This window comes from Chenopodium quinoa, unplaced genomic scaffold (assembly GCF_001683475.1).
Source record: "Chenopodium quinoa cultivar QQ74 unplaced genomic scaffold, ASM168347v1, whole genome shotgun sequence".
In the NCBI taxonomy this organism is placed as follows: Eukaryota; Viridiplantae; Streptophyta; class Magnoliopsida; order Caryophyllales; family Amaranthaceae; genus Chenopodium; species Chenopodium quinoa.
In genome coordinates, this window is record NW_018745650.1 from 5,352,867 (window position 1) to 5,365,911 (window position 13,045).

Genomic DNA, 13,045 nt, shown 5'->3' on the forward strand with positions numbered 1-13,045 from the left:
CTTGAACGCATAATTTCTTCCTTTTTCACAAAAGTAAAAGCCAAACAAGAAACATTGCATCATGCATAATCATAGCACACTTCAAAGAATGGGGATTGGCTCATTGATTAGTGTAGGGAATATTTCAAGCACCAACTTTGAGCCCCATTGTGATCATGAATTTAAGCATGGTGGCGTCCAATGGGAAGGAAGCTAGAGAAAAAAGAGTCGCCAACAAGTTTTAGGAACTTGTAAACAGTTCACGGGTGTGAAGGTTACACCCCCATTCACGATCACGGTGATCGCTAACTCCATAGTGGTTCGGAACCATGACTGGATATTCGGGGATGATGGTACGAATCCAACCTAAAAGAGATTAAACCCGCCCTAAATCGGCCTCTACTTAATTCTTATGATATTCATGTCCGCTTCCTGATCAACATACATACAACAAGTTAACCCTAAACCTGTTTAATCTACGTTGGTTGATTATTAATGCACAAATAAATCTATTATTGGCGATCACTTGAATTAAAATCATATTAACCCTAAAGCAAATTATTAATTATCTTATTAAGCGTGATTTCAAGTACAAATTCCGTTTAAACCTGCAGAAAGGGGCGTGATCAAGCAATAACAATCAATCATGAGTAATCAAGCAATGTATAACTAATTGACATAACAATCATCATCATCATAATCAATATAATCATAATCTCATCAAAACATGATTAGCAAGAACCTAGGCATGAGATACTAAACGGATTAATAAGAAATTCTAGCATGTCACTAAAAAAGATCAAAGCTTTAACCCAAACATGATACTAGAAACATGATATTAGAAATATTAGTTAACACCCTAAACATGATACTAGGAATTATAAATATACTAAGCATGAATTCTAGGAATCAAAAGAATAATTATGTAATTGAATTACTCACTTTGATGCCTCGTATCTCTTTCTATCAAAACAATACGCTCGTTAGTAACTTCAAGAAAGATTAAATCAAACCAACCAAATAAATCAAATAATAATTGAAATATAGATTTGGGACCAAACCCTAAGAACTATCAACTTTTCACGTCGAGGTCGAAGGCAACTTCAAGATTGGCTTGGAGTATTCAAAGCGCGTGAAGGAGTTATGGTGTATGATATCAAGAAGTTGTTGGGATGTAGGCTACAACTAAGAAGAAAGAGAGAGAAAGAGAGAGAGAGAGAGAGAGAGAGAGAGAGAGAGAGAGAGAGAGAGAGAGAGAGAGAGAATAAGCTTTTAGCTTAGAGAGAGAGAGGATTAGATGATTATTGTTGGTGATCAAGCTTATTGATATTTGAAAACGGGGAAAAACGACCTCTATTTATAAGGAAAAAGAGGGTCGAAGTTCAGAAAAATGAGTTAGAATTCGACTCGGAGTAAAACAGGTTTTGTCGCGGCGCGGCAGCTTTATCGCGGCGCGACAGCTTTATCGCGGCACGACATGCTTATCGCAGCGCGATGGTTCTATCGCTCAGTGATGGTTTTTGGAAGAATGAATCCGTACGGGATCCGACTTCCAATCAAATTGGGTTAATAGAATTTCCGTACGTATTCTAATTTTATCAGAATTAAAATCCTTAAAAAAAACAAGTGTTTTATCCAGTGTAAAATTCTTGTTTTATCCGGTGTAAAATTCTTAAGTCTTTATCTTTTCAAAAACTAGATAAATTAGAACCTTCTATAGGATTCTAGAAGCTCATAATAAATTCTAATTTTTTTGGGAATGAGGTTAAGGTATTTGGACCCTCCACACGGTCATTGGGTCGTAGATAAGGCTCGGTTTGGGCTCGGTTTAGTATTTTGGCCATAACTTCTTCGTTATAACTCGGATTTGGGCTTATAATATATCGTTGGAAAGCTCTTTTCAAACCCATCCAACTTCATAATTATTGGATCCAGAAAATGGACCAAAATAGACTGTTTGGACGTTTTCTTAAAGAGGACACGAAACGAATGATTTTGAAAGATACGAAATGAATTCTTTTGGGTTTTAAGACACGAAATAAATGATTTTGATTTACAAAATTTTAGGAAAGGTTAGAAATGGTCAAGGATAAAGGGAAGTTCACGAGACTCTTCAACTCTTCACCTAACTCGATAATCTAAGACGTGAAAGGTACTCATCAGTGGGTTTGGTTTTTGGGGAGACACAATTAGGTGTCTACAATTAGAGGTCGCCAACACTAGGCTTCTACCCCGAAATCAATAACAATCATCCTACCCATATAGCCAAAAAAATGTTGGGAGAACTATGTCATGGGTCAACAAGTTGAGTGATTGATGATCTGTGCATCGCTTCTTAAGATATGGTACCTTTGGACACCCAAGCCTTGACTTTAGAATGACATTATGTGCTTTGACGGTTCCTCTCGAATGCTTATGTGATTGCATGATTATATGTGATGTGTATAGGATAGCCTAACCCCTTTTAGGAAGACTCCACTTGGATTAGCTCATTCATGTCCTTTGACATGGGTGAATTAACTTGGGTAGGCTAAGGAATGTACTAGCTTGGTGCTTTAAGTAGAACCTTGTTAGTGGGATCCCTCTTCCTAAAAGTCTTCTTTTTTAGAGTCCTAGCTTAGGTTCCCAACTACGAAGTTGTCCATTTGTAGTTTTAAGTCACGTTCAAGGAATACCATGAAAAAAAATATTCAAAAATAATGATAATAAAAAAATCATTCGTAAAAAAAATATACACGAAATAGGTGGCGCGCACAACTCATTGAATTGCGCAACCACGTCCAGCGCAAGGTCAAAAGTTGCGCGCGCCAGCGGCGCGCAACCCTGAGTCTTGCTTGTGCCTTCTGCTTCGAGACCATTTTGATTCCTCGTGAACGAATGGCTCATCCAAACAATATCATTATTTGTGAATTATTGAAAGGCGATGGTATCCCTTTGAATGTAATCTTGCGTTTTTTCTTTCTTCTTCTTCTTTTTTTTTCCCCCTAAAGCAAGCGTGTCAGTTTTCTTAATTTCTCGTATTTCCTTTAGGGCTGGTTACCAAGCTTGGGAACGAAGACACCCGGGCCCTCGCATTCTACGTTTACCATCCAATAATCCATCCCTTTCAAACCATCTTCCCTTGTCAACTCATCCTAGTCCAACAATGTCAACCATCGAACAACTCCAAGAAGAGATTATTCGCAAGAGGGAAGAAAAGGCTCAAGAAGCTGAACAAAGAAGGATTAAGAAAGCTGAAAAGGCCAAAAAGAAAGAGGCCCAGGCTCTAGCTATGAAACAAAAAATGGTTGCTTTAGCCGAACGAGAAAAGATGTTGGAGAAGCTTGTTCTTTGTTCCACTATGGGGAACAAGTACTTTGACGCAGAAAAGTTTGCTCCTCCTATAGGACTAACTTTACCTGAATAGTTTGTAGCCACAGACTTACCAATGTTTAAAGTGACCAATAATCCAAAAAATCATCTAATGAGTTTTACTGGCACCATGGCTTTAAAGGGAGTCGATCCTAAGCTTTATGCTTTGATGTTCCCTTTATCTCTAGACCCAGCCGCAAGAGAGTAGTACTATGGGCTATGTTTCGGGGTTTTTTTATGTCCTGCGGGAGAGTTAAAATTCCGAGACTAGATCCGTGCGCTTGTACCTGCAAAACAACGGAAACTCCGGTTGGTGGGATCTCCGCCTCCGACGATCAAGTTAGAACGTGTTTTAGGAGTAAAAGGTGCGGAAAGTAAGGGTGATCTGGTTCCTCCGAAGAGAGGAGTGATCAGACTAGTTGTCGTGGGCAACCTTGGTAAGAGTGCAATTAATGCTAAGTAAGGTCTGGCAATTAGTATGCACGTGGGGTAATCTCTGAATGAGTTAATTCTCCCGTTTAATGGAGGGTAATTACTTGTATTTATAGCCTCGAAGTACATGCCTAATAATAGGTTAAATGGTAAACCTAGGACTGATTGGGCTTGCCTTGGGATTCGGGCCTTGTTGGACGTTTTCCAGGTTGGCAACCTATGTGCCACGTGGCGTGGCTTGGTTGGTCCATGTTGGACCTCCTGGAGCATGACACGTGGCAGTCCCTGATCAGTCCGCGTGGCTGACATGTGGCAGGTGCTGATTGGACCACGTGGCAGGGAAAAATCCCATAAACATTTGCCCCTCACAGGGGTCACGTGGCTCGTCACGTGATGCCTGTGATAGGTGTCGGCTCGTAACCAGGCAACGGCCTGTGACAGGTGTCGGCCTGTGGTAGGCTGTCTAATTTTTTCCCCTTATTTTTGAATTTAGGATGTGACCCTTCAAATTCTTGGATAACCCTATATAAGGGCATTTGACCAAAGTCTTGTTCACATTTGTGAACTTTGCAAGAGAACTCGGAACCCTGAACTTGTGCTCTGAGACTTCTGGACGACTGATAATCAACCGACTGTTTACGCTAGCTGACTATTTGTGGTGAGCGGCTGCTTAAGACTTTCATCTCCTTTCTCTGAAAACATACTTCAGGTAACCATCTGTTTTGCTCTTTCACTTTTTCATTTCTTTTCTTTTTCTTTTCAAAATAAGGTATCCCAAAAGCACCCAGCACGACCTAGGTTAGTGATTAGTCGGTCACCGGGACGGCTGAATTTAGGACTAGGAGTGCCGCTTGCCTCTTTCTGGACTAAACTTTGCCCTGTACTCCAAGTCCGACTATCTACGTGTCTGTGCAGGACACTATGGCCAGAACAAAGAGGACGACCAGATATACAAATTCAAACGGCTCTTCCTTCTACGCTCCGATGAGTGAGCTCTCGGACCGTCCGCCTGGTACCCCAAGCACTCCAAGTGATTCAGTTTTGGGAGAATCCGAGGAGGTTCAGGCGGCCACTCCTGTCCTTATTGATATGTCCGGACAAGAGCCGGTCCTTTCTAAGAAAGAGGAGTCGGCCTCTTCCGGGAGTTCAAGCGACTCTGAGTCTAGCTCATCCAGCCGGCATTCTCCAGATTCAGAAAAGAGGCATTCTCTTCTTCATGAGGCAAGAGCATCTCATGCTATTGAAAAGGGGGACGGCTGGGCAGAGCCTTCTGCTTCTCATAGGGAATTGAACACCCCTTACTATTGCCATGTCCCAAAGGGCAAGCGGAAAGCCATGGCCGAGAGACTTAGAGCATTCAGGGCCGACCATGTAATGGGGTATGGCTACATGCTCTCTGTCCCGGACCCTGAGGACACGGTAGTCTGGCCTGAAGAGTCCAGCTACCAGGACGAGTGTTTCGGCTGCTATGAGGTGGCCATTAAAGCTGGACTTAGATTCCCCCTGCATCCGGCCGTGGAACGGATCCTGGAGGGATACCAGATTGGGCTCTAGCAGCTTGCCCCAAACTCCTGTTTAACATTTTGAGGTATGTGGCCGGCTGTTAAATGTATCGGGTGGAACCAAGTTTTGAAGCATTCGCCCACATGAATTACCTTAGCCGGACCCCTAAAACAAGCGGTACCGGATGGTATCAAATTTGCAGCCACAAGGGCTATTTAATGACCAGGGGTAAGGAGAGCAAATGGAAGGATTGGAGGAACACCTTCTTCATTGTCTTCGGCCCCAACAAGGCCTTGAAAAAAAATACAATAGTTGGAACCGGGATCCACCTTACTTAGCAGGTGGCTCCGACCTGCCGCCTGTTCCTCGTGAAGCAAAAGAGGAGATCCTAGACCGAGGGCTCTTCAAGGTGGACATCAGGGCCAACCCTACTACAAGGGTCCGAGAGCTTATTCCTCATAACTGTCTACCAAAGTTCAAATGGTTGTATGATGAATACTTTTTGGCCGCCTGTTGCCTTAGTGAACGAACGGCTAGAGGTAGTCGGCCCACTACTGTTCGTGTCTTTGCATTCCTTAATTTTCCTAAATATTTTTCTAACTCTGTGATGCACTGCTTGTAGATAAAGCTATGGAGAAGATTACTGCCTCTAAGAAAGCAGTCGCTCTTCTACGCGCCGCCATTCTTGGCCAGAAGCGGCCTTCCTCTGACTTGCCTTCAAAGGAGGCGTCCAAGGTGAGCTTTTGATATCCTTTTTTTTTTTTTACTTGGTTGTTTGTTGCAGGGAGTACGCCTGGTTCTTCCAGGAAGCAACCTGCTGATAAGCAGGTACGAACCCCCCAAAGTGGGGCAAAGCAAACAAACGTCCATATGGACAATCGACCTCCAAGAGGTATTGAACTCGTTTTCTTTCAACTTCAAGTTTCCTCAAATCAAGCTACCTGTCGCCCCTCATTCTCATCTGCCATTTTAATTGTCTTTGTTATTGCAGGCGCCCCCTACGAGCCGGACCTGGTTCAAATGGCCAAGTCCATGCTCAAGGCCATTCCCCTTGAGGAGAGGGAATCTGTCAGGGGAGTCGACACCCTTGACCTAGAGTCAATCCTGGCTCTTCTTTCTGAGGTAAACTTGATTTAATATTTCGTTTTGTAGGATAAGTGGCGTTCCTTGCCGCCTGTTTTTAAGATCACTTCTGACGCCTGTTTTTGTGTCTTGCAGGCCATGCTCCGAGTGTATGGTCTCCGCAAACCCATCCATGAAAAGACCAATAAGGTAAAAGTTATGAAGGCCATGGCCGCATCTGATTGTGACAAGGAAATGTTCTAGATTGCCCAAAATGAAATATTGACCACCGACATTCTGTATTATCAGGCGTCTGCCACCTTGTAGGTCAAGAATCATTTAGAGGCGGCCAAGAAGAAGAACCTGGAGTTGGAGAAGGCTGTGAAGGACCTCCAAGCCCAATTGCAGCCGCTGAAGCATGCAAACCATGCGGCCAAAGAACTGCGCAAATTGAACAAGAAGCTCAAAGAGCACCTGGCGAACCAGGAGGCGGCCCTGACCAAGCAACTCAGCGCTAAGGCTGAGTCCGAGAAGATAGCCCTAGTCCAGGATATGATGGAGGACTCTGCTGCCATTATGAAGATGACTTGGACAACCCTCTTCCCAGACTCAGACTATGAGCAATGGGAGTCCAAATTCGCCGCCTGCACTGGTGAATATAATATCAAAATTATGCAGCAGGCGGTCGATGAGGAGGAAGAGAAGGCGGAGGATGAGGAGAAGGCGGAGGATAAGGAGGCCGACTCCACTTCTGGGGATGAGGACCAGGGAGAAGGCGACGAAAAGGAGGCGGACGCCAATCAAGAGCAGGCGCCTGCTAATGAGCCACAACAAGGGAGTGTGCCAGAGGAGCAAGCGCCCAATGTTGAAGCCGATCAGGCGGCCGCTGTTAATGAAACCCCTCTCTCCAATGTTTAAGCTGTTTTTTTTTCAACTCTTCTCCGGCTTGTGTGCCGTTTGTTCTTGTATGTTTTTACCCGACCAAGGGGTCGGGGTCTATGAATATTTTGCCGCTCTTCTTGGCCGGCTGTTTATAAATGAATGTGAGCACTGTTCTGTCGTCTTGTCCATCAATCTTTATTTTGCTATTTAAGATTGCCAAATTTTTTTTCCAAGTATAGAATGTCTTCAATAGCCGTTTGTTTACCATACCGACTGTTCTTGCTAGCGTTCTTCCTTTTTTCTTCAAATTTTGCCATTTGTATGTTGCTAAGTATAGAAGACATCTTAGTGGGTGTCGCAACCGACTGTTATTGTTTCCCCTGACCGACTGATTGTTTCTTTATCACTCAGTCGGTCATGAGTTCAGTCAGTCTACTTTTGAAAACTTGGGATAGCAGACTTTCCAGACTTGGTGTATTTTTCAGGAAAATTATCCAGGCCGCTTGTTGGTTGCGCTTTGGCATAGGCGGTTATCTTGGGGGTTTTAAGCAATGGTCGTAGTAGGCGTAGTTGAGGAGCTAAGTGCCTAGATCTTAGCAGGATTCCTCAAGATTTAGTTCTAGTTGCACAATGGTAGTCAGCGTTTGATTTTAGCCATTGTGGGTAGCCGCCTAGTTTCAAAATTAGCCGGCTATCAGTGTTAGAAAAGTAGGAACAATCCTCTGCGATAGTCGGCCTTGTGGTGCCACCTAGGTGGTTGGACGCTAGGTTAGTTTAACTATTTACCAAGTTTGAAGGAAACAGGCCGTCTGTATAGATTCCAAAGAACGACGGGACGCCTGTTTTGATGGGATCCGCTTGCATCTGCTACAGACGTAACCATATTAGGTCTAGATGGAATAGTAGTGGACGGCTGCCTGTTTTCAAGAAAAGGCGGTCCTTTCATACTTTTGGTTCCATTTTAGGGAGGGCGACTGGTCATCTATTCACCACTTCTTTAGTTTGAGTAGTAGGCGAGTCAAGCAACGGAGGCCGCTTGACTTCCTTTATTCGCCAAGTTTTGCTTGGCTATTAACCAAAATTATGCCAAAATGTTTCGGCAGTTTACAGGGCGTTCACGTTTGGTGGAGACAGGCCGCCTGTTCATGTGGACGAGGCGTCTGGTCTGTACTGCGCCTATATTAGGGGACCTAGTTGAAATAGTTGTCAAGTACCCTTGTTTGCCAAAAAACAAATGTTCTTGTACCTTTTAGGTTGCAAACTAGACTGGGTGACTATGAGTCTCCCTCGGGACTACTCAGTCTCCACCACTGATTTGAGTAGTAGAGGTACCAGGCGGCGTAGACCGGCTGGCCCCCTTGATTCGCCAAGTTTTGCTTGGCTATTAACTCAAAAGGTATCGTCTGCATTTATCCCAAGTAATGGCAGGCGGTCATCCGACTCAAATGTGAACTGACTACCACTGGTTCAGTTAGTAGTAGAGTTATCTTTGTCTCAAGTGTAAACGGCTACGGGGTTGTCCTTGGGGACAGTCGTTTGGGTTCGTTTGTTTATGGTTTATAGAGCATAATTCCACCCAAAAGGGAGCTTCTCTCTGCGATGAATCTCATCCGGAGGGATGTCGCCGGAAGCCTGCTATGATGTTAGGACAGGTCGTATTAATTTAATTTTAAGTTAGGATCAGTCGGCCTGGCGCCTGGGCTGATCATCCGTCCATTGGCCTAGTTTAGTTCATGGTGAACGTTAGTGCTTAGTTACCTTACTTGAGTAAGGGGAAGGTAGCCGTCTGTTTGGGCACATGAACGACCATCTTCCTTGGAGAGTAGCCGTCTGTTTTGGGTTCAGACGACCCTCTTCTATGGAGAGTAGCTGACTGTATGTTCAGATGGCATGCCCCTCTAATGATAAGAGTATACACATTGGAGAGTAGCCGATTGCAAATGTACAGGCGGCATGCCCCTCTGGTGATAAAGAGTAAAATACACATTGGAGAGTAGCCGATTGCAAATGTACAAGTGGCATGCCCCTCTGATGAAAGTACAAAGTATTGAAATAATTACAAGTTTTATTAATAACTCTTGTTCAATCACATTATTCAGAAGTAATACTTCTTCAAATTATCTACATTCCATGTTCTAGGTAGAGGCCGGTCGTCTGGTGTTTCCAGGCGATAGGTGCCGTCTCTAACCTCTTCATAGATCTGGTAGGGTCCCTCCCAGTTGGGAGTTAGCTTTCCCAATTCATTAGCCCTACCGACTGCTTCCATTTATCGTAGTACAAAGTCCCCCACTTTCAGTGGGCGCCTCTGTACTCTCTTGTTATAAGTTCTTGTCATTCTCAGACGGTAGATCTCATGGCTTAGGGCTGCGTTGCCCCTATGCTCGGGAAGTGAGTCCAATGCTAAGCGCATGGATTCCCAATTGGCCTCTCGTCATACAGCATGACATGAAGAGTCGGCTCATAATGCTCAATGGGTAGAACAGCTTCTGCCCCATACGCCAGGAGGAATGGAGTTTCTCCAATTGCCCGTTTGCAATCTTCCTTATGGCCCAGAGAACATGTTGTAGTTCGTCTGCCCATAAGCCGTCTGCTTTTTCAATCTTTTTCTTGATACCATCAGAGATAATCTTGTTGAATGCTTCTACCTGGCCGTTTGCTTGGGGTCGACCAACTAACGCAAAGTTGTATGAAATTCCTTGATCCCCCAGCCAATTCTTAAGAACAGGCGTCTCGAACTGAGGGCCATTATCAAAAATCATAGACATAGGCACCCCAAACCGTGTAATGACGTTCCTCCAGATGACAGAGATAACGTCCTTGGTCTTGATGCCTTTGACAGCCTCGGCCTCTACCCATTTGGTAAAGTAGTCGACCGCTACCAAGATATATCTCTATTTGCCTGTTGGAGGTGTATACAGACCAAGGACGTCCATGCCCTACTTGGAAAATGGTAGGGGGCTATGTATGGTCGTTAGATCAGTGGCCGGACGATGGATTAGCTTGCCAAACCTTTGACACTTGTCACATTTTTTCACTATTTCCATGGCGTCTGCTTCTAGGGTAGGCCAGAAGTAACCCTGCCGCCTGGCTCTTTGAGCCAGGAACCTGCCGCCTATATGAGAGGCACAGAATCCCGAGTGCAAGTCTTCTAAGACTTCCCGCCCCTTTTCTGGGGTGACGCATTTGAAGAGAGGTTGAAGATAGCCTTTTTTAAAGAGTTCCCCTTTATGCATTTCAAAGTTGGACGCCCGTTTTTTCAGTAGGACCGCCTCTGAGTGAGCATCCGGCAGGGTGCCGTCTGTTAGGTATGCCCGGATGTCATCCATCCAGGTTGAGCTTCTGCCTAGGATCCTAATAGTATCCTCCTCGATGCTTATTTTATCCATCACTTCCCAGAAAACCGTCCTAGGTTCGTCACAGGAGGCTGATGATGCCAGTTTAGAGAGGGCGTCCGCCTGGTTATTCTCAGACCTGGGCACTTGATTTAGATGAAACTCTTCAAATGTCCCGATCTCCTGCTTTACCGCCTGCAGATACTTAATCATGGCCGGATGTGTGGCCTCACAGTCACCATGGTATTGGCTTACGATCAGTTGCGAGTCAGAACAGGTGGCTATCTTCCTTGCCCCGGCCGCCTTACGCATGCGGATGCCAGCCAGTAGGGCTTCATATTCCGCCTCATTGTTTAAGGCTTGGAACTTAAACCGTAGTGCATACTCGTACCTGTCCCCCTCAGGAGACTGACATATGACGCCTGCACCACAACCGTTCATTGTGGAGCTCCCGTCCAGATAGACTTTCCAGACTTGCTCAAAGTTCTCAGGATCAGTCGGTCTGGTTAATTCCACTATGAAGTCAAATAATGCTTGCCCCTTCACTGCTTTCCTTGGCTCAAAAGTGACCTCTAGACTTTGGATCTCGATGGCCCATTTGATCATTCGGCCTGATGACTCCATGGTTGTCAGTGGCCACTTGATTGGCTGGTCGTTGTAGACCACAACCGAATGTGCCAGAAAGTAAGGCTTCAATTTTTTAACTGCCATGAAGAGAGCAAGGCTAAATTTCTCAACCATAGGGTATCGTAACTCGGCGTTTTTCAGGACATGACTGATGAAGTAGACTAGGAGCTGGCAGCCGTCCCTTTCAGCAAGGAGGACGGCGCTAAGAGCATGGTCTGAGACCGGTAAATACATGTATAGCACTTCCTTGGGCAGAGGGCTGACCAGCCTTAGCAAGGAGTGCAAATGTTGTTTCAATCTCTGGAAGGCCGCCTCTGCATCCGGCCCCCTATCAAACATGGTCTTCTTCTTGATAGCTTGGAAAAAGTAGAGACACTTGTCGCCCGACCGGCTGAGGAATCTCCCCAATGCCGCCAGGCAACCCGTAAGCTTTTGAACTTCTCGGACAGTGCGGGGAGACTGCATATCTATGACCGCTCGTACCTTCTCAGGGTTATCCTCTATCCCCCTTCGATTGATTAGATCCGAGGGACTTCCTAGACTCAACACCAAAAACACATTTCTTGGGATTGAGCATGACCTGGTGCCGCCTAAGTGTGGTGAATGTTTCTCGGAGGTCAGCTAGGTGGTCCGTCTGGAGTTTAGATTTAACAATCATATAATCTATGTACGCCTCCACATTCCTTCCAATCTGATTGAAGAAGACCGTATTTATCATTCTTTGGAAGGTTGCAGGCGCATACTTTAGTCCAAACGGCATGACAGTATAGCAAAACAACCCCTGATCTGTGATGAAGATCGTCTTCTCTTGATCTTTCTTCCACAGGGGTATCTGATGGAAGCCTGAGTAAGCGTCCATGAAGCTCATCAAGGCATGGCCGGCTGTAAAGTCGACCAGATTGTCGATCTTTGGGAGCGGGTAACTGTCCTTGGGAAATGCCTTGTTCAAATCTGTGTAATCTACACACATGCGCCAGGTCCCATTCGACTTTTTTACAAGTACAACATTCGCAACCCAGTCTAGGAAGTAACACTGTCGAATGAATCCTACGTCTAGCATTTTCTTAACCTCGGCGGCTGCCGCCTGGCTTCGCTCTTCGCCATGGTTCCTCTTCTTTTCCCTGACCGGCTTCTTTTTGGGATCCACAGCGAACTTATGTACGGCCAGATCCGATCTTATGCTTGGCATCTCGTGAACTTCAAATGCAAATATATCTTTGAATTCCCTTAACAGTTGGTGCAGGTCGGCACCAATATCAGCAAAAGCAATTGTCCCGAACTTAACAGTTCTCTCAGGGCGAGAGTCGTCCAGGACGATGTCTACGTGTTCACCAGTCGGCTGAGGGCCAAATTCATCTGACCGCTCCTCGGCTAGTGATTGCTATTGTTTTTCTTTTCTCTCGGCCTCCAGATGGGTGGCCTTTCTCTTCTTGCCAGCTGCAAATGGGGCAGGCGCGGCCTCCTTGATTTGCTCAAGGTCCGTAGTCTCTCCACTGGGGCCAGATGTCACCACTGGGGTCAGAGAGGTAACACTCCCTGGCCATCTTCTGGTCTCCCCTTAGGGAGCCGACTGTTCCATCATGCTTCTCAAACTTGAGAAGCATGAGAGAGGGAATGATGACAGCTTTCGAGTCATTAAGGGTGGGTCGTCCTAAGATCATGTTGTAGGCCGAGAGTTCATCGACCACCAAGAACCGGACCACCATGTGACGGCCCTCCCCTTTCTCGCCCAGGCGGATAGGCAGATCCACCCGTCCAACTAAGTGCACGACCCCTCCTCCAAATCCTACCAAGGGATAGGAGACCGGGTGCATGCTCTCGGGCTTGTACTTGAGCTTTGTCAAGCACTTGTGACTGATGAGATCAGATGATCTCCC

General features: G+C 45.5%; 1 protein-coding gene across 1 annotated transcript; it reads left to right on the forward strand.

Annotated features, from left to right (window-relative positions):
- The first annotated feature begins 4,746 nt into the window (after positions 1 to 4,746).
- LOC110717025 (nucleolar and coiled-body phosphoprotein 1-like) lies at positions 4,747 to 7,245 on the forward strand. Its single transcript, XM_021895665.1, has 6 exons — positions 4,747 to 5,218; positions 5,888 to 5,953; positions 6,050 to 6,157; positions 6,257 to 6,387; positions 6,484 to 6,537; positions 6,655 to 7,245. Exons 1-6 carry the CDS (start codon positions 4,747 to 4,749, stop codon positions 7,243 to 7,245), a joined length of 1,422 nt encoding a protein of 473 aa, XP_021751357.1.
- The last annotated feature ends 5,800 nt before the right edge of the window (positions 7,246 to 13,045 follow it).